Below are 27,688 nucleotides of genomic sequence, written 5' to 3' on the forward strand. Positions count from 1 at the left end.
GTATGCTTGCCTTAGGGTCTTCACTTTAGCTGTACCCTCTGCCTGAAGTGCTCTTTCTCCACCAATAGCTGCATTTGCTCAGATGTTACCTTCTCCACAAGGACTACCTGACTCACCTCCACCATCATTACCATTTCTGATATCCTATAGTATGACTTTTTTCTTCTCTGAAACAAAATGGTTTCTAATATTTATACTTCCTGTTCATTGCCAGAACATAAACTTCATGAGGACAGGAACTTTGGTGTTTTGATCACTGATGTATATAAAATACCTAGAGTAGTACTTGGCTCATGGGAGATACTTAATAATTACTTGATGAAAAAATAATAATTACTTGATGAATGAATGAGTGGTTAATTATCATTTTACGTTCATGTTACATTTGATCTTCAGCAAAAAAATATACTTTGTGTTTGAACAGGTTTAGTCTATGAGCTACAAGCTTGAAGTTATCATGGCTTGTGTTTTATTCAGTTACTTTTATAAATATGTAATAATGATAAATTATGATTTGAATGATGTTTGAGAACTAGAAGGTTCTTTCTAAAATGAACATATTGGGGAACCTGGGTGGCTTAATCAGTTAAGCACCTGGGTGGGGAACCTGGGTGGCTTAATCAGTTAAGCACCTGGGTGGGGAACCTGGGTGGCTTAATTTCAGCCTAAGTCATGATGTCATGATTCATGGGATCAAGCCCTGTGTCAGCTCTGCACTGACAGCATGGAGCCTGCTTGGAATTCTCCCTCTCCCTCTCTCTCTGCACCTCCCTGACTTACATGTATGTGTGTACACACTCTCTCTCTCAAAATAAATAAATAAATAAATAAACTTAAAAAACATAAAATGATCATATTAAATAATGCAAAGCTATTTACTTTAACTTCCTTCGGCCCCCAATCTCTTGGTTTGTGCATCAGTAGAATTACATGAACTTTTAATATGAGAAACCCATCTCTCTTGAGCATAGATTATATGGTACTAGTATAATCTCAGTTGCCTAAATTATGGTTGAAATATTTTGCGTAAGTTCTAGCAATCTGCGCAAGATATAAATTGTGTATAGAGCAGTGATACTAATTCCCCCATCTTGGTATACATAAAGAAACATGCATATGAGACAGATGTATGTCATTTCTGAAAATGTTCAACATGTGTTAAAATTAAAAATTCCAGAACTGTATGAAGAGTATTTTCCAATTAATAGAAAATGAATAAATCACCAAAATTGTGTTTGTATGTATGTATTTTTTAATTAATTTATTTATTTTGAGAGAGAGAAGGAGAAGACATGCACACATGTGTGCACACAAGAGGGGGAGGGGCAGAGAGAATGGGAGACAGAATCCCAAGCAGTCTCCACACCATTAGTGCAGAGCAGGATGTGGGACTGGAACTCATGAACTGTGAGGTCATGACCTGAGGTGAGATCAGGAGTCTGATGCTTAACTGACTGCACCACCCAGGCGTCCCATGTATTTTTAAAAAGACTAATGCAGTTATGGAAGAACAAATACTGAACTGTTAATATTGGGTGCCTGTGGGGGAAAGGAGTGGGATTGGCAGAGACACAGGCCTCTCTATTTTTGGCTTTTATATTTGAGCATCTCCCAGTGAAATTGTATTTAAATATTATATAATTTTTAACAGAAATCTATGAAGAATAAATCACACATCTGTCAGTTTCCTTTTCTTTTGTTCTAGTCATTTCTTCTCTGTACCATTCTATCATTGGATGGGCTTTCTGTGCAGTTTTACATATTTAAAAATAGAAGTGCTTTGATGAACAAGGTCTCTTTAAACGACCATCCTGTATCTCCTATGGCATTATAATGGATTACTTGCGTACTGAATGTGAATCTTTTTTTTCTTACAGGTGATATCTTTAGCTGCCATGCAGTTGATAATCCCAAACCCCATTCAGAGCTTGAAATGCTCAGGCAATATGGACCAGATGTGCCTGAGCCCATCCTTCAGAAGCTCGTGGCTGCCTTTGGAGAACTGAGGAGTTTAGCTGACCAGGGGACTATTAATTATCCTTATTCTACCAGAGAAGTCGTCAACATAGTGAAACATTTACAGGTATGGCACGTGCCTGTGCATAAAGATTTAAAAGAAACCATCAGTCTTCTTTTCTTTTTTTTTTAGACTGCTTAATTTATACCAAGTCTTTTAATTTCTAAAATATAATACCAATTTAGGTGATATAATAAGAAGTGTTTGTAATCTAAATTTTAAATCTGGAAGACTGATGAACATTTTATGTTTAAGCCTTTGAACTGATGTAAGTGAAGGTCTGTGCCATGGCCATTACCAAGGAGCTAGGAAATTTGGTGGAGGTTTTTTGGGGGGTGAGGGAAGACAGAATGAGACAAGCAGGGAAACTTTACCACTATTTGACTTTGTACAACAAGCATGAGGTATCTGAGTGAAAAATATTTTCATTTTGAAAACAAAAGATGTGAATATAGAAAACACAGTAAGAACAGTATTTATTATATGCCTGTAAATACTGTAAGAAAGTTTTATAAGATAGAATAAATGGGCAGGAGAATGTAATTCTTTGTAGCTGTGTACAATATATGGTCCACCTTCGTGAAGAAAACAAAAAACCCAGGTCAGGTCTACTTTTATAACAAATAATGGTCTCTAAGCTAAAAGTCACAACCCTAATGACTCTTGACCTCTGACCCATCCCCAACTCTCTAAGGAAAATTTAGAAAGGGAAATAAAAAGCTTTATTCTGCATATTAAAACCATGAAAAGTCCAGCTCAGACCCCAGTGCCTAAAGAAAATCAAGACACAGCCAACAAGGGACCCAGAGTGCACAACCAGTGTAAATGTAGCTGTTAGTAATATTTTTCTTTCCCTCTGCCATTTGGTTTCTTTATTCACTGTGCTTTTTATATTCTTCTTCCCTTCTTTTCTTGCTCCTTTATCTATTCTTTCATTTATTCATAGACCTGTGACTTCTCTAAATACTTCTGTACAGATACTCAACACTTTGTTCTATCTATGTAAATAGCATTTTTTTTTTTTTTAATTTGGTCAATCTGCTACTCATTTTAAAGGCCGGAGGTTTCAGAAAGCAATGGAAGTCACCAAACAGGATCTGAGCACTGATTTAACATTTGAGAGAAAGAACTGTTCCCCTTCAAATTCTAATATTTATTTGAAAAGGAAAATACCAAGATCACAGCAAACATTAAAAAGAAAATGTATATATTACCTCCTATCTAATTATCTGACCAGGCTAGTAAACATCTGCTAAAGTTTATTTGATCATTATTGTTCTATCAGTTTTATAAATTTTTATAACACTGTATATTTTATCACATGTGTAATAAGGAAATTTTTTTTTAATACAGAAATTTCCCACGGAAGGTCTTTCCAGTGTGGTTCGGAATGTGTTTGACTTTGATTCCTACAACAACGAAATGAGGGAGATTTTGATTAACACTTTGCACAAACATGGGATACCTATTGGAGCAAAACCGACCAATGTGCATCTGGCAAAGGAGTAAGGCAAACTAATTATTGGTAAAATACTCTTGAGGGTTACTGTTCTGATTCTTAAATAGTGACAATTCTGAATCTACTGTTACATGCTGCTAAACTGACCTGGTGTGGAAATTCCATGAGTAAACTTTTCAAATGCGTGTTGCTATTTGCTGACTGGATTTCAGTTAAATAGCATTATTTATAGGCCTGTAAATTGAGAATTTCGATTACTTTGAATATCCCATGAGTAGATGTAATGTAATCAAATAAAGGGAAATATTTGTTTCTTTAACAGTCTCTGTCCTTTTGTTGAATTACTATGACTCTCATTATTTCCTAGTCTAGTGCAAAATCATTGCACAAACATGGAAACTACTTAAAGGGCTGATATGTATTTAGTTAAGATGTTCTTATTTGTGTCACCATATATTTTTCTGTTATGATAGTTTTCTAAATTTATAATCATATTAACTAAAGAGAATGTTGGTTACTTATTTCAGCTCAGTGGATGAAAGAGGTAGTGAAAACAAGTGGGTTTGTTTCATGTAGGCCAGTTTCCTTTTATTTTGTAATTGTAGACTACATACTTAACCTTAGTAGAGAATTCTTGCAAATATGTTGTTTACCAGAATGATTGTTGATGTAGTTTACTAGTAATTAAGTCAGTGAAAATTCAACAGTTTTAGATACGTATCACTTAATTGATAATGCATTTAATGCCACCTTTGTCTGTAAAAAATAGTCAATTACCATAATTCTTAAGGGACAATAATTACTTTTAAATTATTATTTAAATTTAGTCTCATACAGGAGGTACTCTCTACCCTCCTTAGAAAAAATTGTTAAATATAAATTGATGATTAGTCCATCTATACACACACACATATATACATTTACATCCTAAGTTTAAATATCATCCTTATTTATTTCTTCTTTGAAGTTATTATAAAAACTTGTCAGGATAAGTACCAATAAAAATAAGTGGTTAGTTAAAGCTTTAACAGTTTCTTCAAGGATTCTTAAAGAGAAACAAATATTTCCCTTTTGTGGTAAAAGCACAAGATGCAGTTATGTTTGAAATTATCAGTGAATTGGTTTATATTATTAATGAGTGAGTAAATTTTTCTTTTTGAAAAGAGTGATTTGGTGTCACTAATCACTAAGTTGCTAATACAAACAATTTTCTCTAAACTATTGTTTTACTGATTGATTAGCAGTGTTTGTAGGCATTTTGAAGCTCGTTTGCTAATTTAAAAGCATACCTTCTATGTTAGAGTTCAGGAAATTATCTTTAATATGGAAACCTCTGTAAGCACTCATGTTTTTTACTTCCCTTTTTATAAACTGGATCTTTTTTTTTCAATTGGAAATAAGATGGGTTTGTTGTTGTTTTTTTTACCACTAACAAATTTCTATAGAATTCTGGCTTCATGGAAACAAGGCTTATGATTTTATTTATTTTTTTTTCTCTTTTTTTCAACGTTTTTATTTATTTTTGGGACAGAGCGAGACACAGCATGAACAGGGGAGGGGCAGAGAGAGAGGGAGACACAGAATCAGAAACAGGCTCCAGGCTCTGAGCCATCAGCCCAGAGCCTGACGCAGGGCTCGAACTCACGGACCGCGAGATCGTGACCTGGCTGAAGTCGGACGCTTAACCGACTGCGCCACCCAGGCGCCCCGAGGCTTATGATTTTAAAATAACATCTTTTGTACACTTGTACAACTTGAAATAAAAATTAAAATAGACATCAGTTGGTAAGATCAATCAAAAGGAAATAGAGAGCATTTTAAGTTTCTAAGGAAGACAGATAAAATGATTTAACTTATGCATTACAGTTCTCACTTCTAAACTGAAAAAATTCTTCATGGCAGGTTAATTCCAACTCTAGTACTTGTGAGTGGAAACAGTATATTGAGCCTAGAAACGAGATGGTCATGCTCATGCCTGACATGGGGATGGAAACATCTAGCTGTCCACCCACTGCATGTAGCTAACAGTAGACTCAGAGATGTGGAGGATGAGTGGATTTTCCCTTGTGGTGGAGTTAGCAGTAGACCACAGTTTGACATTCACGGCATTGTTTCCACGTTGGTAAATTGCAGTGACTCAGGCAGCTCTAAAGTAGCTATGTCATTTTGTTGCCCTCTAACTGAAATCCACAGCTTCCATATGTCTGTTTCTACTGAACAGTCAGTCCTGTACGTTGATAGAGGAGAATGGTAAAGTGACGAAGCAATGGCCTGGGAGCTCAGCAGTTACATATTCAACCTGTGTGGTTGGTCAGTGATGGAGAAACAGATTTTTGGCCTGTTGGTAAAATGAGGGCATTTTATTATAGACAGCATAACCATATAACTTATCTAATGAGTACCTGTTTAACAATGGAAGGGGGTGCTGTTAATAATAGCTCTGTAAAAAGAGGTATAAAATAAGACTGTCCTAGTGAGGCTAGAATATAAGGTCCTTTTCATAAAGTTAATAAGGTTAACTTTATTAATAAGATTCCTTCCTATTCTAACATCCTTTGCATTTTAACGTAATCTTATTTTTCTCTCGTTGGAAAAACAAAAACGAATAAGAAAGGAGTGATGCTAATGTTTTCTTTTTCTCTCTAGAGTAACACACTGTTAATAGTAATCACATAGACCTCTGAAGATTTAAAGTTGTCCCCATGCAGTCTTATGATTTGCTTTGACTTTTCTAGACCTTTTGCTAAAGCTCATACTTCACTAGACTTTTTGCTAAACCAGCTCCTGCCCACCTCTGCATATATACTATGTCAGTGAAGAAGCTCCACAGTGGGTTTCTGTTCTGAAGAAAGAAAGACAAAATGTTTTACTTATTGTTAATATCCTTTTGCCCCAAATGAAAAATTCTTGCTACAGCCTCTTAATTTTCTTGTTCTCTAATCCAATCATAGTGTTTATTGGTTAGGACCAAAATTCCATTGAGTCCGAATAGGGTGTTCACATTCACATTCAAGTTGGGGATGGAAGAATAACTGGCCACCCACTGTATATAACTAAAAAGAGAGGTGTGGCAGAAACTGTAGAAGAAGGAAGTTTTCACCTGGGCAGAGATGACACCAGACCACTGTTGTTACCGTCTTCTACAGCACCTTCTTCCTCAGCTGAAATCAGGATATACTTTGGCTGTTTGGTGGTGTCCAATTAGTGATCTTTAGTGAGTTCCCAGAAGAGATGCTGTCACTTCCCCTTTTGTTCTCCTAAAGAGTGCAGTGATAGTACCTATGTCATAGGTCTCTGGACATTCTTAAAAGGCCCAGTGTCACATTATGAGGTGAATATGACTTACCTTCTTTACTAAACCTTTGCTAAACCTACTACTTTTAGGCTGAGTCTTACCAGGTGGTTATTTTACCTAGCTCGGGCGTGCCATAATGCAGCTCTTCTTCCTGATCTACAACACACTCCCAATTCTTAGTGCTGAGATCAGAATTGGCCACCTAGACTCCCACACTACATTGGCCTCTTCCCACTGGTACTTCCTGAGATTCTTTTTTACTGTTCCCTTTTCAGTTTCTAATATACGAGATAGGATAGGCCAAAGAGATGGCAAACACAGCCGAATAAGGAGGCACACTGGGAGAAATTTAGGCAGAGATAGGAAGATTTGGGTTAAAATCTGAGCTCTTTAAAAATAATCTGAGCTATTGAGTTTCAAATGTCGTTGGGGGGGGGGGGGCGCGGAAATGAGTGCCAACACACATAATTAGGTCCAAACATCCAACCAAAGGCGTATTGATTATCTACTGTAGTAGAGACAGGTAATAAATTTCAAAGTAAAGTTTTGTTTTTCCCTAAAATGAGCTTTTATTTCTGAAGTTTCTTTTATCTGAGAGTAAACATACAGCTAGTGCATTAGTTCTTCTTAATTTAAAAGTGTGTTTCAGAGCAATTTATGAACTCTAACATGCGGGGAAACATTTGTTTTAAAGGAAGAAAAAAAATCTTATTTTTTGTAACATAATTTTAAGTGACTTGTATAATATTTTATCTTAAATATATATGCCACTTTCAATTTGACATTTCTTAAGATGAGAGAATTGTCATTTCATAAATTCTCAGGAGAGTATACTCTACCTGTGAACATCTTAATTAATAACAATAATGATGATGGTAATACAAGCAACTTATACATAACTACATGCCCAGCACATTCCCAAACAATCTTTTTACGTGAATTTAGATAATCTTCATAACAAACCCATAATAGGTAATGTTTTATGTATACATATAATATTAGTATTACATTTTGTAGATGAGGAATTTAAGACACAGAAAGGTTATGTCACTTGCCTAAGGTTAGAAAGCTAATTGGCAGTGGGGTTGGGGTTGGGGCACCTGGGTGGCTCAGTGGGTTAAGTGTCTGACATCAGCTCAGGTCATTATCTCACAGTTTGTGGGTTCGAGCGCCACGTCGGGCTCTGTGCTGACAGCTCAGAGTCTGGAGCCTGCTTCGGATTCTGTCTCCCTCTCTCTGTGCCCCTCCCGTGCTCGTGCTCTGTCTCTGTGTCTCTGTCTCTCTCTCTCTCTCTCAAAGATAAATAACATTAAAAAAAAAAAAGCTAATCAGGATTAGAGCTGTAATATAAAGACTAAAATAAGCACATTGATATGCAAATTATAGGTAATTTTAAATCAGTTACTCTTTGGATACTGAAAATTACTGAAATTGGTTTAAAAGGGCCTTAAGATTTGAGGTAAGCACCTTGGAATCATTATTGACTATGATGTCCTACATGTATAATGCACAAATTCTTCACAGAGTTATGAAAGATTCAGGTAGGGGGGAGGGGGCTGGCCCCCAATGATATTTCACAAAGAAAAATGAGTCAAAAAGTGGATTAACATAGACTTTTGGCATACAGAGATCATTTTAGAGACCTCTTCATTTCCCAGTTAAGTTTTCTCTTGGTTCTTTGTTGTTCTGTTTTGTTTTTTGACATAGTGAAGGATCATGAAATAAAACACTAGGTAATTCATTTAGAAAAATAAAAATAAATTTGAAAACTTTATTTGGCTGCCATATATAAAAAACATACTAGCTATTATCCTTTCCTGATTTGGAACACAAAACTAATTTATGAAATCTTCTCAAAGGTTGTGGTCATTTTTAAATAAATAAAACGTTAGAGAAATTATCTCTACCCTCTGAAGTTATTGTTACGTGTTTTTCTCTCCCTGTCTTCCCTAGGAGACACACATCTACAAAATATTGAAATGATCATCCTCCTTACTCTAAATTCTTTGTCCTCAACTCTGTTGATTTCCTTTAAAAATTTTTTTTAATGTTTATTTATTTTTGAGAGAGAAATAGAACGTGAGTTGGGAAGGGTCAGAGAGAGAGGGAGACACAGAATCCGAAGCAGGCTCCAGGCTCTGAGTTGTCAGCACAGAGCCCGACATGGGGCTCGAACCCACAAACCGTGAGATCATGACATGAGCTGAAGTCGGACACTCAACTGACTGAGCCACCCAGACGCCCTGTTCATTTCTTTTTTAATGCTGCTTAATTTGTTCTTAAGCTAGCATCTTTTTTTCCAAAGTATTTATTGCCTATTTGTCACTGACAAATTATAATCTACCAATCATTTATTTGTATTAGCCAAGTGGAATAAAAAACTTGAGGAGATTAAAAAGGTTTTATATGTAGGATTCCTTTATGATGCATTTACAAAATGAAAAATAATGTCCCATTCATTTTTAAAGTAAATTAGCAAAAAGGCAAAACACTTATAATTTCACCATCCAGAAATAACCATTGTTAAATCCTTCTAGATCTTTTCCTATGATTCTATGTCTTATTGCACACACTGAGAAAATATTCTTTTCAGTTTTTTCTTTTTTTTTTAATGTTTATTTATTTTTGAGAGAGAGAGCATGAGTGGGGGAGGTGTAGAGAGGGCCAGAGGATCTGAAGTAGGCTCTGTGCTGACAGCCGAGAACCTGATGCAGAGCTCAAACTCATAAGCCATGAATGAGATCATGAGCCGAAGTCAGACACTCAACCGACTGAGCCACCTAGAAGCCCCTGAGTTGTTTGTCTGTTTTTCCTTAATAAAAGAGACATTGGACAATATGGGGATTCATGGCACCAACACCAAGCATGCAGTCAAAAATCCACATATAACTTTTACTCCCTCTAAAACTTGACTATTATCAGCCTACTGTTGACCAGAAGACTTATCAGTAACATAAACAGTTGATTAACACATATTTTGTATGCTGTATGTATTATTACTGTATTCTTAAAGTAAGCTAGAGAAAAAATGTTCTTAAGAAAATCATAAGGAAGAAAAAATACATTTACAGCACTGTACTTACTGTATTCTTTGGAAAAAAATCTGCATGTAAGTTGGACCCAGACATTTCAAACCCATATTGTTCAAGGGTCAACTGTATATCTATAATAAATTAGATTGAGAATGTATGACACTCCTCCCCCAATCCCACTCTTTCTCCATTCTTATTGTTTCTTGAGATTTTAGGCCTACTTATTCATTTATTCTAAGCTTAATGAACAAATTCATAAAGCATGTAAGATATTCTCATAGAGAATTGATATCAACAACTCTATGTATGTGTTTAAACATCATTATCCTGTTCAGATATATAAAAATGCTGTTGCCAGACAGACTGCCCCTCTAAAAGTGTTATGTGTGACTACACGTAAAAATTGTCCCATAGCTGGGGCACCTGGGTGGCTCAGTCAGTTAAGCATCCCACTCTTGATTTGGGCTCAGTCTCAGGTCACCATCACACAGTTTCGTGAGTTTGAGCCCCACGTCGGGCTCTATGCTGACCCTGCAGAGCCTGCTTGGGATTCTCTCTCTCTCTCTCTCTCTCTCTCTCTCTCTCTCTCTCTCTCTCTCTGTCTCACTCTGCTCCTCCCCTGCTCATGTTCTCCCTATCTGTCTCAGAATAAATAAATAAACTTTAAAAAATTACTTAAAAAAAAACTGTCTCAGAGCTGATGAAGAAACCCTACTGGAGTCTTGAATGACTCTTCTGATGTCCTATTGACATCTGTATTCTCTCTCTGCTTTCAAATGCTTAAATTTTTTAAATGTTATTTTTCAGGCAAAATAAAATAACTTTGAATTAATAAAGTTTAGTTCCATATTAGCCAATATTTTTATTAAACTTCTTAAATAGGTTCACAGTTTAAACAATTTAAAGATACCATTGTAGCTATTGATAGTAGTTGCCTTTGAGAGAGGCCCTGGAGTAGAGAAAAGAAGCTCTACTTTCTGTACCTTTTTAATATTCTAACATGTTTTTATTTTCTATATTTTATTTTTTAAATGTCCACCCACTATCTGAGCACTGGAATTTTGCATTTTGTTTTCTTATTTAAATAAAATAAGAACAATAAAGTAAAGGTCTTTTCTGAAATTGCTATATTTGGGGACCTTCACCCCTGGTACAGCAAAGCTTACACCACACTGCAATGCCTACTCTAAGGGCAGAACATTGGCTCCCTTACCAATGGCAAAGGAGAAATCCAGTTAACTAGGCTTTTTTTTTTTTCAGTTTATTTATTTTGAGAGAGAGAGAGAGAGAGAGAGCAAGCGCACGAGCAGGGGAAGAGAAGTGAGAGAGAGAATCCCAAGAAGGCTCCACACCCAGCGCAGAGCCCGACATGGTGTTCAGACTCACAAACTGTGAGATCATGACATAAGTCGAAATCAAGAGTCAGACGCTTAACCAACTGAGCCACCCAGGCGCCCAACCAGGCATTTCTATTGCATTTCCACACAGTATAAGTAAATGTATACATTGGTAGACATCAACATCAAGTGAGGATCAAGTGAGTATCAAGTGAGGAAAACACTTCTAAAGCAGCAGAAATAAAAACAGTTGTGCGCATTTGCAGACAGAACAGCTTCATCTATAGTGAATGTGTTTGAAAGAGTATTTGCCTAGAATTGGTTTCCTGCTTTAAAAACTTGTTCAGTGTAATTGGGACATCAATAGCAGTGGCTTCTGCTCTGACCACGACCAACCATGGGGTACCAGAGGCATCGAAGAGAAAGTTCCAGCCGGGGCCTCTCTTTGGAGTAACTTCATTAGGTTTGTCTTTGAAACTAGGAATGATTATTAGTTTACTGTTTATCGCATTAAGACTCTCTTAAGGTTTTGTGGCTCACGTTCCATTTTCCAAACTATAATATGCTATCATTTTCTTTTCATGTCTTGGTTTTTACAAATGAGTACATAGTACTCATCATGGAGTTCTAAGGTGTGCAATTCCACTCTGCATGATGAGGGACTTCCATTTCATAAAAGAGCTCTTAGTTTTCAAAAATAATAAGATTTACATAATGACATTCCAGAACTATCATAAGCAAAAGATGGTATTAGATTTTATAGTTTCATAGCCCTTTGCCCTATATTCTCTTGGTATATTATTAAAGTAGCTTCACAGCCATTTCATTTGTTTTTAATTCCTTTATGAAGGTACCAAAAAATTTTAAATATAACCAATCTGTATATAGAAATTGTCAAGAGCTATGAATCTTCTATCATACTTATCTTAAACAGTCTCACAGAACTATCCTTGGATTCCCTTAAGCATCTGTAAGTGGTATCTGTCATTTGGCTGCATAGACATCCCCAGTCCCTATCTATAACTAACTCTTCCCAATACACCTGCCAAAGTAGATTGCATCATCTGTTGAGGGTAATGTAGTCAGGATGCAACGGGGGAAGAATGAATGCTATGGTGGTTTGCATCTTGCCATTGAGATGAGAGATAAGTAGGTAAGTGAAGATGTTGACCGTTCTAATGCAGCCAAGCATTCACTTAGCAAACACTATTGAGCATTTATGTGGTAAACACTAGGTAGGGAGTCAGAATTAGAAAGGTGAATGAAGGAAGGCTTTACCTCTGCCTTCAAGGAGGTCACAGTTGAGTTGGAGAAGCACCCAAGTAAAGAGTGACTTGTGTTAGAGCCACACTAGAGAGAATCAGAGAGGTAGGTTTGCTGCCTTCTGCCCTTGGGGGGAGAGTCAGGGAGGATAACAAGGCTGAATGCTTAAGGGATTAAAGGAGAAGAAAACATTGCAAGCAGAGACACTTTTACGAGGCCGTGGTGCATTTTGGAAACTGCAAGTAGTTTAGTGACTAAAACAAAGGGTTAAGTGAGGGCATGCCCCATGATGAGGCTAAAAAGGGAGAGAAGAGTCAGAGGGAATCCCAGAAGAATTTTAAGCCTGACAGTAGCATGGTCAAATTCATAGTCTCTTGGTTTGAAAGGCAGTCTCTTGGTTTGAAAGGCAGTGAAGCTGGCAGCAGGAAGACCTGTCGGGAAGCAGCTGCAGTAATCTTAAGTGACAGTCAGGGAGGCCCTGCTGGTGGCAGTGGGAAGGAAAGGAGGCCCACGAGCAAGAGAGATTTCAGTGGCAGAACCGATGGGTTCCGAGTGCCAGAGAGTCAAGGATTCAAGTAAGATGTAAGCCTTGCCCTCAATGAATTAACAGTCTTGCGGTCTTTTTGTCAGAAATAACAGAGGTTTCTTGTGTATGGTGCGGGGGGAGGGGAGGAGGGGGTTAAGTTTCCAACTGGGAAAGATTCAACCCCAGTCATCATTCTTGATGTGGATAATTAGAAAAGGAAAGAACTTAAGGTTAGAAAATACTCAGATGTGGTTGGTAAAGCAGATGGCAGAAAAAAGCTAGGTTTTTGCAGTAAAATTTCATGAAAGAGGAGAGAAAGGAAAGCCAGGCCCCAGAACCGTAGTCAGGCAACTTCTGTGAGGAGAAGGAAAGCCAGAGATGTGTGGAGCAAGCTGACAATATCTGCTTTAGCACAGAGTGACGCTAGGCACCAGCTCTAAGACAGCACAGTGTCATTCTGGATCTTGGGGAGCATATTTGAGAATTGTCAGCCAAGAATAGTAGGGTTCCCCAAATCTTTTTCCATCTCATGCATCCAAATGAGTCATTTCAGTGACGTCAGTGGGACCTGGGTGGCTGAGGCGTATACGTCTAAGTTATAAAGTGGAAACCATCACGTCTAATGCAGAGCCACCCAAAGAAAGGAAAAGCATACACATATTTGTTGTGTGCACATCACTTACAATGAAACAAAGTTAATTTACCAGTAACATGTGAGATTATAGAGAAGGGAGATTCAGAAGCTTCTAGCAAACAAGGGAGGGTAACTGGGAATAGTAATACCCATTATCACCAATTTAAAGCGTTTTGAGGGTTTTTTTTTCTATTTTCTCTTTTTAAGTATGCTGACACTGTTTATTTTAATAAATATAAATATTTGCAAGAGACTCACTTCTGACCCTGCCCCCTAAAACTTTATTTTCTATCAGGCCGTAAACCTGAAAATTGCAAATTTCTATAAAACTGTACCCTAAGAGTTTCTAACAGTTCCAAATGTGCAAATTTCCATGGAAACACAGAAGAGCAAGAGATTTGTTCTGCCCAGAAAGAAATCTGGGCAAGAGATGCAAGGGGAAGTAATGTTTGAATTGGGCCTTAAGAATGAGAAGGATTTCATCAAAGAGGCAGTAATAGCGAGGAGTTCGGGGCAGAGGTAATGGCCTCATGGAAGCATGAAAATGGGTAGCATGTTCAAGAAGAGCAAGTAGCAGTTCAAGGTGGCTAAGGCCGAAGTTGGCTGGAGAGTAAGAAGAAGGCATAGGAGCCAAACGTGGAAATACTTGTCAGGGTTATTCTATGAAAGGATCTAGCAAACTCAGTTGGACAGTCGAACCTAATTTTTACCAGAGGTTAGATTTAAAACATTAGGAGTGAATGAGGACTGCTAAAATCGGAGCTGTTCTTTTTCTTTTCCGAGATGGTAGTAATTGATGAAGTTTGGGGAGTTGGCGGAACTACCCTGAGAGGTTCCACTATTCCCGTGAAAATTAGTAGTTGTTGTGGTAAGGAGATATTTTAGGAATTGTTGACAATACGTACGTCAACAACTTTTAATTGCATAATGCCCCTAGAAAGATCCAAATCTTTTTCATGTGTTTCTTTCCGACTCCAGAAATAGTATTGGCAAATGTTCAGAGAAGGCAGAAATTTGCCAGAACATACTCTTCAAAACCCCAGCTCACCTCTTTATGGAAACAATCTTAGACAAATCGCTCGCGTGTCATTCAAACTGTATTACTCTGCTTTGGTGTCCATATGCATCATGTTATGAATTGTATGCATGATTAGAAAGAAAATTTTTTTCTTTTTATAACTTGCTCAAGTGCTATAATTTGATCTGAGTCATAATTTTGGTGTCCATCTTTCTTTTAGTTAAAACTTTTACTTCCAGGCCTTTATTAATACTTCCACAAGGGATTAAGAAACATCACAACATATGAATTGAAATACTTCATTGTTTTAAAAAACATAAATTCATGAATGACATTGAAGATAAAAAGTAATACTATTTATAGGCCTTAAATTCATCCTCCTCCCCCTTCAAATCAAATCCAGACATCAGTCCAGCTAAGACTTTAATGGAGTTAAATAATACAAGTGTCAGGATCTTAAAATCATGGAAAGTATCATTGTCATTTCTGTCACATCAGTGTGGTTAGAGTTAGATGACAGATTTCAGTAATGAAATATAGGGCCTTTCATTTAGAGTTAGGTCCAAATTAATGTTGATTATGTTTCTAATTCCAAAGCTTGCTCATTCACCCAAATACAATGCTTCCCCTTTCTCCTGGCTATTAACTTATTGAAGGGGAAAGAGTTAGTAATAGATTTTTGCACAGCTTACTGAGAGTACTTAGTCATGAAAAATAAATGAGGGGCTTTGGTTTACCTCAGCTGGCCAGTCTGGGGCCCACAGGAAAAGACTTAGAACAACACTTCGTATTACCAAGGAGCAGGATGGATGGAGTCAGTTTGTTGTACAACTCTGGAACACCCCACATGTGTCTCTCTGTTATAGCTACTATTGCATTTGCAATTTTGTTGTGTGGTTCCAGAATCGTTTCTATATGGGGTACCTGAAGGTCCTTCCCATACCCTGCCAACCAGTTAGTGCTATATTTAGATGGAAACAGGCAGCCTGTAATTTCTGTATTAATGTAGATTGAGTTTGTAAGTTCAAACCAGATTTCATGAGTATCCCAGAAACTGTCCATAAAAACTGGAAGCTGAATAAAGTTACTTTTTCTCAAAGGGATGAAGTGTTTTTTTAAGCGTCTGTATTTTTTGTGAGATTATTAAGGGATACTTTAGATCCATTGTTTAGGGTAGATCAACCAAGGATCATTTTGTAAAGCAATTGTCCACTTCTAATTAGATTTCAAGATGTGTAACTGTTTCTGTTGTCTTCAAAGAGCTAATTTGGGGATGTATTTAGAGTCTCTTTTTATAAGCTTTAATAAAGCATACCTGTCTGTGAGGGCACTGATTCTATTTGTAGGTATAGGTATTTTCACTCTGATTACTTTTAACTTCAGAGCACCAAGGTGATGCAAGACTATTGAATCTAACACTGAGGCTTACCTCTACTCACTCCAGTGATCATCCAAGATTCCTCAGGCTGTGAGGAACTTGCAGATGACATCCGTCATTTCACAGAGGAAGAAATTAACACTCAGAGCAGTTAGCTGACTGTTCCCTCCCCGGGTTTGTAGAGCTGATTAATAAAAGAACTAGAACTAGAACCGGGGTCTCCTGCATTTTGTTACACTAAGTCTTCTAGGCCAGAGGGAAATTAGGTGTGTCGTTCCTCTGTTTTCTCCTTCTCTATTTGAAAATCTAACTCTCCTTCAGTGAACTGCCAAAAGCGAGTGAAGAATACTGTTTGTTCCCTAAACAAGAAGAGAGAGATTCTAGTCTGCAAGATGTTTTCAGGATCTGCCCCTTTGACACAGAAATGTGTTTTTATTACATTTAAAAGAGAGTACACGAGAGCCACAGGGTGGATCAGTCGGTTAAGCATCTGACTCTCGGTTTTGGCTCAGGTCATGATCTCACGGTTTGTGAGTTCAAGCCCCACGTGGGGCCTGCCTGGGATTTCTCTCTCTCTTTTCCTCTGCCCCTCCCCAGCTTACTCTCTCTCTCTCCCTCTCTCTCAAAAAATAAACATAAAAAATTTTTTTAATAAAATAGAGAACACAACCGTAAATCCCGTAACTCAGTGCCCCTCCCACCTCATTTGCAGTTAAAACAGGGAAGTGGGTGACCAATCAGGATAATTGTCCAGACACTTAAAATGTTATTTGAGGTGATAGATAAATAAGCACATATATCCCTTTGAGAGATTTATGTCATATGAATTAGAAGAATTTCACTGTAAATTTCTTTTTAATTTATTTTGTGTATATGTTAAACATTAGCATTTCAAAGGGACAAAGCATATTCCACCAGAATGTTTGGTTCCGTTATTTTATGTAAACAGTATCTGAGCCTTACATGGTCTTAGTATGCATATGGAAATATTGTGTATTTTACTGAAAATAAAATAATTTCTAAATATAGATCTATACCCTTTTAATGATTATCAAACTCATTCTGAGCATGCATTTTAACCTATAGCCATACATGCATTATTTTTAAACAACTTCTTAACTGTGAATCATTTTTTGCTTTTCCTTACCACAGAATAAGAAATTTATAATAAATTAAATGACAAATTAATGGTTCTTTTTTTAAAGATTTGAAGAAAATATAGTATGATTAAAATGCGAAGGCTTTCTTCTCAAAAATTTGTCTGTGGTTTTATAGTTTAGCATTGCCATATTTTGACAAATCACTTTATTTAAAAGTCACTTTAAATAAAAAGGAATCTAAACACAGAATAATTCCATTAAAGTCAGGACAGTAACTCCCTTGGTGGAGGTAATGACCTGGATACACAGGTGTGTTCAGGGCTAAGTGACACATTTATATGAACATTTCTGTATGTATATTATACTTCAATTCAAAGTAGAAAAAAAGTTTAAAGAGCTAAAATACACTCTGAGACTTGCCTTGTACAACTTACAAATATGTGATTGGTAGTTTCTTTACTGTTTATTATTTGATGCCAAATTTAAAAGAATAGACTAGAAGTGCCTGGGTGGCTCAGTTGGCTAAATGTCTGACTCTTGATTCAGCTCAGGTTATGATCCCATGGTTCATGAGTCCGAGTCCGTCATCAGGCTCCGCTCTAATCATGCGGAACCTGCTTGGGATTCTCTCTCTCTCTTCATCTCTCTCTGCCCCTCCCCTGCTTGCACGCTATCTCTCTTTCTCAAATAAATAAACTTAAAAAAAAAAAAAGAATAGACTAAAAATATGGTTGGATTGCTTCATTTTTTCTTTAAATCCTTCCTGTACTCTGCTAGGAACTAAGATGTTAAATTGCGAAGTATTTTACCCATTCAAGGAAAAATATGTAAACCTTAATTATGTTTGTCATCAAGATAAAAACCAAATAGGACCTTAGCTTCTGAGTTTCAGAAATGTGAAGTCTTTTTTTTTAACTTTTTATTTTAATTCTAGTTAGTTAACATACAGTGTTATATTAGTTTCAGGTGTACAATATAGTGATTCAGCAATTCCATACATCACTCAGTGCTCATCATGACAAGTGCACTCCTTAATCCCCATCACCTATTTAGCCCATACCCCCATCCACCTCCCCTCTGGTAACCATCAGTTCTCTATAATTAAGAATCTGTTTCTTGATTTCTCCCCCTCTCTCTGCTTTTTCCCTTTGCTGATTTGTTTTGTTTCTTAAATTCCACATATGAGTGAAATCATATGGTGTCTGTCTTTCTCTGACTGACTGAATTTCGATCAGCATTATGCTCTCTAGCCCCATCCATGTCATTGCAAAGGGCAAAAATGAAATCTTCCTCTTAAAGTATATTCCAAGTGTTGTATCATAGACTGTCTTAAAATAAAATATAATTCACTTGTAAGTAAAACATTCTTCAAATTTACTTGTATAATAGATGGGTTGGGTTTTTCCTGTGACTCGGAAACAAGAAATGTTTACTTTTCAAATCATCCTTGACAGGTTGCCTCTGCCAGAGCAGACGTTCATGGGCTTCTGGACGTTTGGTCAGTCAAGAAATGGAATGCAAAAGCTGTTGTGTCCAGCAGTAACTCGTCACATAGATGTAAAGGTTGACACCATCATTTCTTCATTCAAATACTGAATGTTACAACTTTTTCTATATGTTCCCTGGGGAAAACTCCATACAATCTCCAAAATAACTTGTTCTGAGGTTATGTTAGATTTAACTTCCACTCCAACTCTCAAGCCAGCCTGGCCTCTGAGGAACTCAGTGTAGGTCATTGTCAGTGACTAGTAGAATTCCTAAGAGCCAACGTGAATTAGAGTCAGGTATGTTGTGTGTCCTCCTAAAAGAGTTACTCCATGATCCTTGTTTTCATGTAAAAAGGCAAAGGAAAGGAGTATCAGTTGTTACAACAGAAAGTCCTTTAGGTATTCAAGCAGAAAGGGATTTACTGTGGGGAATTGGATGCTTGTAATATCATTGGAAAGGACAGAAGAAACAGCAGTCAAGGGGCCACCACTGGACTTTGAGTCTCAAGTTCAGTGTGTCTGCTTCTACTACCATCCCTGCTGCTGGCAGCGACACGGCGAAGCAGGATCAGCAAACTTTTTCTGTAAAGAGCCAGATGGTTAATGTTTTAGGCCATACAGATTCTGTTGCAGCTACTTAACTTTACTGTGATAGCACAAAAGCAACCGTAGGTAATAGGCTAACAGATGAATGTGGCTGTGTTGTAGTCAAGTTTTATTTACAAAAGCAAGCAATGGGTCACACTTGACCTGTGGGCCATTTAAGTGCGTTTAATTGGCAGAACCGAAATCACATCCAGAACCCTTACTGCAAGGGAGTTTGAGGAATGTTGTTTTTAGATTTCCAGCTCCAGAGATGCAGACTAGATAGAAAGGGGCAGGATGGAGGGTGGCAGGGATGCCACAACAGTCACCATCCAACCCAGACATTTTTGATTAATTAAGGACTGGGGGCACCTGGGTGGCTCAGTCAGTTAAGCATCCAATTCTGGATTTCAGCCGAGGTCATGATCTCACAGTTCGTGCTGACATCGTGGAGCCTGCTAGGGATTTTCTCTCTCCGTCTCTCTGTACCCATCCCCTACTTGTGCACGTGCTCTCTTTCTTTCTTTCTCAATAAGTAAATAAACTTTAAAAAAAGGACTGTATGGCATGGGAATATTGAAAGTGTAGTTACATCTATATAATTCTTCTATATAGTTGTTTTCTCTAAGTACCAGCCCTAATATCAATAATATTATTAAATTAGATCCTCTGCTTATGTTTATATTGAATAATTTTCACTATGTGTATAATATTCTACCTTTTGTAAACAACAGTAGTTATCAGCAAGCTTTTATTTCAAAGACTGAAGTTTAGCCATTATATTCTATATAATGGTATAATAATCATTCTTTACAATGGAGCTATATAAGGTCCTGATTCATGCATTTACAGATTATTTTCCTAGTTTGGACAGCCCTGGGTCCCAATACTTGGAGTTCAAACCTTGACCATTGTTTAGGAAGGCATAAAGTAATCAGAAATCCTATGGGGTTTTTCATCTGGTGTACCTTGTGAGTAAAAAGAAAAGAAAGTGAGCAATTAAGATAGGACAATTGAAAGCATTTATAAATGCAAGTATATGGTATTATTATTGTTATAGGTACCATGATAGTCAACAAAATAAGAAGAGGTATATCAAGATGTTGGGTATTTGAATTTAAATTTCATATTTTAGAAAAACTTCAGTTTTTCTACATTTTAGTAACTATCCAAAATTCCTTAACTCAGACAACTACTCTATTATAGGGTCCAGCACTTATAAACATACAGGAGTATCCAATAGAAAGATATGAAGAAAGGTCCCAAACCTTTACTGAAGAATGTGCCTCCTGCAAATTACCATTGGATGAAATTAATTTAATCTGTGACATTGCTACGTCATGTGGTATGTCAATTTATTCTTTTGATTTTTCTTTCCTGTACTGACTTTTTTCTAAAAGAGGGATTGAAAGAATCTCTAGACATCAAAAAGTCTATGATAGACTCAGTAACTGTGTCATATTGGATTGGATAGTAATTATATGCAATTTAGACCTGATTTCCTATAACAACCTAACAAAATACTATTGTGGAATCCACATAAGCACCGCTAAGTTTGTATGCATATGTCTGTTTCTCATTACAACTGTAGCACAAAGTTAAACACACCCAGACATGTGCTAAAAATAGAAGGGAACAAGAAAAAGAGAAACATTGGATTTGGGGGCTGGGATTCCAGTTTGATGATGGCGTGAACCACCAAAGCACGGCTGGAGTGCTTTGCAGTCATTACATTTATTTTAAAGAATGGCAAATGAAGGATGTGAATTTTTGGCATCTACATTTCTGGACTGCTGCCATTTCCTACTGACTCATACAGTGTGCCCTGGGTACTTTTTGGCAGAAGTTTTCAATCGAGGGCAGTTCATAAGGTCCTATTAAACAGAGGTGATGACAGAACAAAGGGAGAGAGTTTCTAACTTGCCTAGGATGGGGATTGTTGAGGGGAAAATTCAGAAGCAAGTTTTTGTTATCTAAGTTCTATGAATATTATTTATTCCCAAAATCAGCTTTGTGGAATAAAAATATATGCTTTAAAAATATACAAGGTTTTGGGGCACTGGGTGGCTCAGTCAGTTAAGGGTCTGACTCGGTTTCAGCTCAGGTCATGATCTCAGGATTCACCAGTTCGAGTCCCACATCGGGCTCTGCGCTGACAGCTGGCTTGGGATCCTCTCTCTCTGCTCCTCCACCCCACCCCCATCAAAATAAGTAAAATGAGGGCAAAAAATTATATATATATATATATATATATATACACACACACACACACACATATATGCACATATATGTATGTGTATATACACACATATATATACGTGTATATACACATATATGTGTGTGTATATACATGTGTGTGTGTGTATATATATATATATATGTGTATATATATATGTACATATACACAGGGGTTTTTGGTAACAGACAGGTGCTCTTATGAAGATATTTTACATTCACCAGTAGAGAATAAATATGGATTTTATGTATAAAGCTTGAACTTTGGCCCTTGTCCCATCTTTCAGAATTGGAAATAAGTATGCTGTGATCCTCTGCCCCATGCCAGTGAGAGGCATCGCTAACCAGGAGCGCTTTTCTGGTTAAATCTTGTCCTGGCCTCATGGTTCTCAGAACAACATTCCAGGCAGCTGCCGTCAGTCAGAATCGGCCCATAAAAATAATGCTGCTCTTTCTGTAATTGAACTCTCTGTTTCAGTATTGTCCACTTATGCAAACTAGAGTTTTAATTGTTTTTTGTTTCTTTGTTTTTATACCTTTTCTGTATTTTTGGGAGAAAAGAGCATTTTGGGAGGTTAGAATTAAAGTTAATTGATATATATACATAACGTATGTATATCCTAATCAATCCATCACGGTTTGTCCACTGAGTTCCAGCTGTGTGCTCAGTCTCATGATTCAGATTTCACTGGACCTCTTGACCAGTCAGAAAATCTACTGCAGATCACACAGTTAACACCTTTTTGTCATTACAGAAAATGAGGAAAATACCCTCTATGTAGTTGCATGCAATCCCATCACCTTATACTTTCTGAACATGACGGGGAAAAGTGGCTACATGGTGGACCTCTCTGACCTCTTCCCAAGAATGGCCGGTAGAATTTGGCACCCATTTGTGACAGTGGCACCGCTGGGAAATCCCCTCAAGGGTCAAGTGGTTCTCCACGAGCAGCAGGTAAGGCATCCCGGGCTACTCACATGGTACAATTACTCCAAGAGTAAGCTGTGTGAAGAAAAAGGCAAAGGTGATTCGCAACCTACAAGTGAAAATACGTGCTTTCATAAACATCAAGGAGGGATCAGAGCTGTGTTTTGTCAGTACCACAAAGGCAGGCTAATATCTTCTCTGCAGAGACTTCAACATGACCTATAATTCTGGAAGCATGTAAATTAGGCTTTCTCAACCTCAGCACTAATGACATTTGAGGCCGGATAACTCTTTGTTGTGAAACTTGCATTCTCTTTGGGGAGACAGACCATAAAGTAAGCCAACAAATAAATATGCTGGTTTCAGGCGGTGATAAGTGCTGTATAGAAACGAGACAATGTCCTGGGGAGTGATAGGGGTGGGGGAGGAGGAAGTGGAAGGTGGAAGTAACAGTATGAAGGGGTGCTCCCCTTAGGAGATGTGTTTTATTTGAAACCTGAATGACATCCTTAATGTAGACACAGCCACAAACATATAGTGAATGGACTTGTCTTGGTCTTGTTTGGGCTACTATAACACAAGTAGCATAGACTAGGGAGCTTATAAACAACAGAAATTTATTTCTCACAGTTCTGGAGGCTGGGACATCCAAGATCAAGAATAAGCAAATCTGGATCTGGTGTCTGGTGAGAACCCACTTGCTAGATAGCTGTCTGTTCATTGTAACCTCACGGGGCAGAAAGAGTGAGGGATCGCATTGGTGTCTCATTTATGAGACCACTGATCCCATTCAGGAGGACTCCACCCTAATGACCTAATCACCTCCCATAGACCCCTACCTCCTAGTAATCCTAAATGCCAGGGTTTAGGATTTCAACATATGAATTTTGGGAGGACATAAACCTTCCGTTCACTGCACGATGACACTGAACTCCTTTGGTATGTAATGAAGCTCAAGTTTTAACCATCACTTCTAGTGTAAGATAGCACTAATGAAAAGTACAGGTGTTTAGAGTCAAGCTTAAAATAATTCCAGGGGCGCCTGGGTAGCTCAGTCGGTTAAGTGTCTGATTTTGGCTCAGGCCATCATCTCACGCTTCGTGGGTTCAAGCCCTGGGTGGAGATCTGTGCTGACAGCCCAGAGCCTGGAGCCTGCTCGGATTCTGTGTCTCCCTCCCTCTCTGCCCCTCCCTGCTCGTGCTCTGTCTCTCTCTGTCTCTCAAAAATAAATAATAAAAAACACTAATTTAAAAAAAATAATAATAATTCCAAATAGAAGGTATAGATCAAAAAGCAGGCTGTGTCTCAATTAGTGAGAATTCTGAAGGTCTAAGTTAATCTGTACCATACCAATAGAAAGGAGTGTAATGCTTTTGCATGCTTATTATCCACCTAGTATCTACGAAATACCATACTATTCATTCAAGCATATTATTCATTCAACAAACTATATCATGTGCCTATTACTGGGGATGCTGCAGCAAAGAAAACAACAATAATTTTTGTCCTGAAAAGCTTACATTGTGGTACAGGAAGACAGACAATCAGCAAAAGAAGTAAATTATATCTCAAGCTAGAAGAGGAGAAGCAAGGCTGACAGGAAGATTGCCATTCAAAGTAGGGTAGATGGGCAGGGATCGTCTAACTGAGGAAGGGATATTTAAGCAAAGGCTTGAGGGACGTGAGGGGGAGAACAGATATCTAAAATAAGGGCATTCCAGGCAGAGGCCCAGAGGCTGGAGCATGCTTTTGTTCCATCTTTAAAGAAGTGTGATGGGGAAGATTGAGCAAGGGGGAGAGCATAAGGAGGTGAGATCACAGGTTACTCAGCTAGTTAGAGCAGGGACGTGGTGCAGGGAGTGAGGAAGCAGGCTGTGCAGAGCCTCGTAGACCATTGTAATGTCCCGGGCCCTGACTGTGGGTGGAAGAGGAAGGTGTTAGAGCATCTCAAGCAGAGGAGTAGCGTGACCTGACTTAGATATTTAAAAGATTTCTCTGGCTCCTCTGCAGCAAATAGTCTGTAGGTGGTAAGGCAGAATGAAGGAGACTAGTAAAGAAATTTTTGCAGTGATCCAGCGAGAGGTAATTGCAGTTTAGAGTGTGGAGGTTGTAAGTAACGATGGGTTCTGGATATATTTTGAAGGTAGAACCAACAGGATTTCCTAACAGATCAGATGCATGGGGTGAGAGAGGATGGAGCTAATTAAGAGCAACTTCAAAGTCTAGGGAATGAGCAACTGAAAGAACAGAGTCACCATCAACTGAGATGAGGAATTGATTTGGGAGGGAGTAGACCTTTGATTAAATGTGAGATGCCTGTTAGACATCCCAGCAGATGAGCCTGGAGTTCAGGGGAGAGATCAGAACATTTGGGAGTCTTGGCATGTACATGTTACTGAAAACCACGAGGCTGAAAGAGGTCACCAAGAGAGTGAGTGTGGGCAGAGAAGTCCAAGCCCTGGGGCAATGAAATATTAAGAAATCAGGGAGATACGGGAGAATCAACCAAGGGGATTGACGATGAGTGGCCAGTGAAGTAGGTGGACAGGGCAGGGAGTGTGGTATCCCAGAAGGCTAAGTGATGAGCCTCGCAAACAGAAGGAGCAGTTATTAAATGTTGGCAGTGTGCCAAATGAAAGATTACATACATCATCCCATGCTGTTCTTCCAGTAGACCACTGCGATACCCGTCAGCCAGATTTACATTTGAGAGAATGGAGGCTCAGAGAGTTTCAATAACCTGCCTGGTAGCTACATAATGAACTGAGATTCAAACCAGATTGGATTGGCCCCCCCAGAATTAAACTCCATCCACCATCTCACTCACTGTAGCTACTTGGGGAAAAGAATAGTGTGAAAACTTAAAAAGTATTCATAATAGGAAAATATTAAAGAAATGCAGTGTTGCTATTTACGAATACTTAAAGTCACTAGGAGAACAAAGTGTTACCAAGAAACAATACTTTTAGTGTTGCATAAATAACATGTCAGTGTTTCACTGAGTAAATAAGTCAACTTTAACTTTAGGCCTTGTGTAAATAATTATCATGAATTCTGAGTTAAATTTTTTCAGGTTTTCACTTTTTTTTTCATTTTCACTTTCTCCTGCAAGCAGAATTTATAAATATCCACATATTGCTTATAAAAGTTTGCATCCATCACATGGAATAAGGGTTTTGCTTTATAGGTTCTTTTTTTTTTTTAAGTTTATTTATTTATTTTGAGAGAGACAGAGAGAGAGAGAGAGAGAGACCATGAGCATGAGCAGGGGAGGGGCAGAAAGAGAATTCCAAGCAGTCCCTGCACTGTCAGTGCAGAGCCCAACGTGGGGTTTGCACTCACAAACTGAGATCATGACCTGAGCCAAAACCAAAAGAGGGATGCTTAACCGACTGAGCCACCCAAGCACCCCTTGTGTTATAGGTTTCTAATAAAATATCAGTGGCATTGAATTGCATTCTACAATGAGAAGAATCTGTCATAAAAAACACATGCTATCTTGGTGATTTTTAATTCAGCAAGCCAATTGAGTAAGAATCTAAATTTGGAGTATTTATTCAAACAATCCTGCCAGATTTTCAGCTGTCAAATTAACTTCCAATTTTACATATACCAATTCTTGGAAAGTACTAGATTTTTAGATTCTTAGCAAGTATTTTATTTTCTCAGAAGATCCAATTATTTGGCAACATTGCTGATTAATACTCTGTTCAGCATTTTACAACTGTCGTGGCCAGACTGTCAACTTCCATGGCCAGCACTTTGTCTCCTGACATTCTGACTTGTCCCTTTGACCACAGCCTGAACAGTTTTCTAGAAAGCTACCTCAGCACCCTGAGAAGGCATGCCTAGCTTGTAGGAATATTCCCACTGTACCCTCTGAACTGACTCTTCTTTTCCCAAAGAGGGTATCTTAGCCATCATATTAAAACCCTGTTAGGAGGTAAGACCTCTTTAGTTTCAAATGAACAGCATGCGTCTGTAAAATTGGACAAATGATAAATAATTCTAATCAAATAACAAATGTGTGCACTGCCATCAGTTCCTCCTTCCCCATCCTGCCCTCACTGAGAGCAGAGCTAAAATATTGCAGAGAATCACTGCCATTAATTCCACTATCCCTTGTCTAAAGCTTGCTATGGATGCATTTCCCTGGTTAAAGAAGTTGTTCAAAGCTTCCTCGCTAAAATAAAATCTTAAGTGAGGAAAGGGAAACTTGGCCATGCCTAAAAATAAAGACCCTCCACCCTTCCCCCTCTCCTGCCATGAGATTACTTATTACATCTGTACGAAGTTTAGAATTTCAGACTTTAGGACATTGGGGTCATCCAGAGGTTACTTTTCTCCCAGTCAGATACAAACATAATAAAATTGCTCACTTCTTCTCCCTGCCCCCTTAAAGGAGCACCAAAGCCACAGTTACATGTACTCATGTGTGACGCAAAATTCTATTTTTAAACTCAGAATATATCATTAGTCATTTACAGAAGGAAACCATTAACATCCAAAAGGATGGACCAACAGAACTCCTTCATGTTGCCAATTGTTTCTAAAACTAATTCTAAGTCCAACGACGGCTGCAAATACATATATGCTTTCTGTCGTTCGGAAAGGCACAGGTTTTCAATTTGCTTATGCCAAGTTATGAGTATATAAGTATTAGACCCTAAAAAGGAAGAAAAATGCAAAACCATACTTATTTTTCTGCTTAATCGTATCTGTTTAATCATCTGCTTATTCTTCTGCTTAATTATATTTTGGAATCAAACATTATTTTTAGAACTTTCTTTTGCTTAGAAAAGTTAATATTATCCCAAACTGCTAAAGCGCTAAGAATTCATGTTAATGTTGTTCATATTTATCATACAAGAAAGAGTTTCTCCTTTAAAAAAATACTTCCAAGGGGCGCCTGGGTGGTTCAGTCGGTTAAGTATCCGACTTCAACTCAGGTCATGATCTCGCAGTCCGTGGGTTCGAGCCCCGCGTCGGGCTCTGTGCTGACATCTCAGAGCCTGGAGCCTGCTTCGGATTCTGTGTCTCCCTCTCTCTCTGACCCTTCCTCATTCATGCTCTGTCTCTCTCTGTCTCAAAAATAAATATTAAAAAATAAATAAAATAAAATAAAATAAAATAAAATAAAATAAAATAAAATAAAATAAAATAAAATAAAATAAAATAAAAATAAAAAAATACTTCCTCAAAAAAAAGATTTAATCTAGAATGGAATAAGACTGTCACTTTTTAATTTGTTAATTAATACATTTTCTTAAGTAACTTTAAGGTACTTTAAGGTACTGCCATCCTTTTCAAACTTTCAAAGGCCAGAAATAATACCTCTCATATGAAATGATTTTAAAAAGAATATCTGTAACACACGTCCTGAATGGAAAATTG

General features: G+C 37.7%; 1 protein-coding gene across 4 annotated transcripts in view; it reads left to right on the top strand.

Moving 5' to 3' along the window:
• VWA8 (von Willebrand factor A domain containing 8) overlaps positions 1-27,688 on the top strand; it is a 368,120-nt gene that overhangs the window by 218,565 nt on the left and 121,867 nt on the right. For all 4 annotated transcript variants that reach the window (XM_045053513.1, XM_045053514.1, XM_045053516.1 and 1 more), the window contains exons 25-29: positions 1,878-2,083; positions 3,371-3,522; positions 18,514-18,622; positions 20,338-20,476; positions 22,122-22,321. In XM_045053513.1, the coding sequence (XP_044909448.1) occupies positions 1,878-2,083; positions 3,371-3,522; positions 18,514-18,622; positions 20,338-20,476; positions 22,122-22,321 (806 nt within the window). The remainder of the gene's footprint in view (positions 1-1,877; positions 2,084-3,370; positions 3,523-18,513; positions 18,623-20,337; positions 20,477-22,121; positions 22,322-27,688) is intronic.

This window comes from Felis catus, chromosome A1, assembly GCF_018350175.1.
Source record: "Felis catus isolate Fca126 chromosome A1, F.catus_Fca126_mat1.0, whole genome shotgun sequence".
NCBI lineage: Eukaryota > Metazoa > Chordata > Mammalia > Carnivora > Felidae > Felis > Felis catus.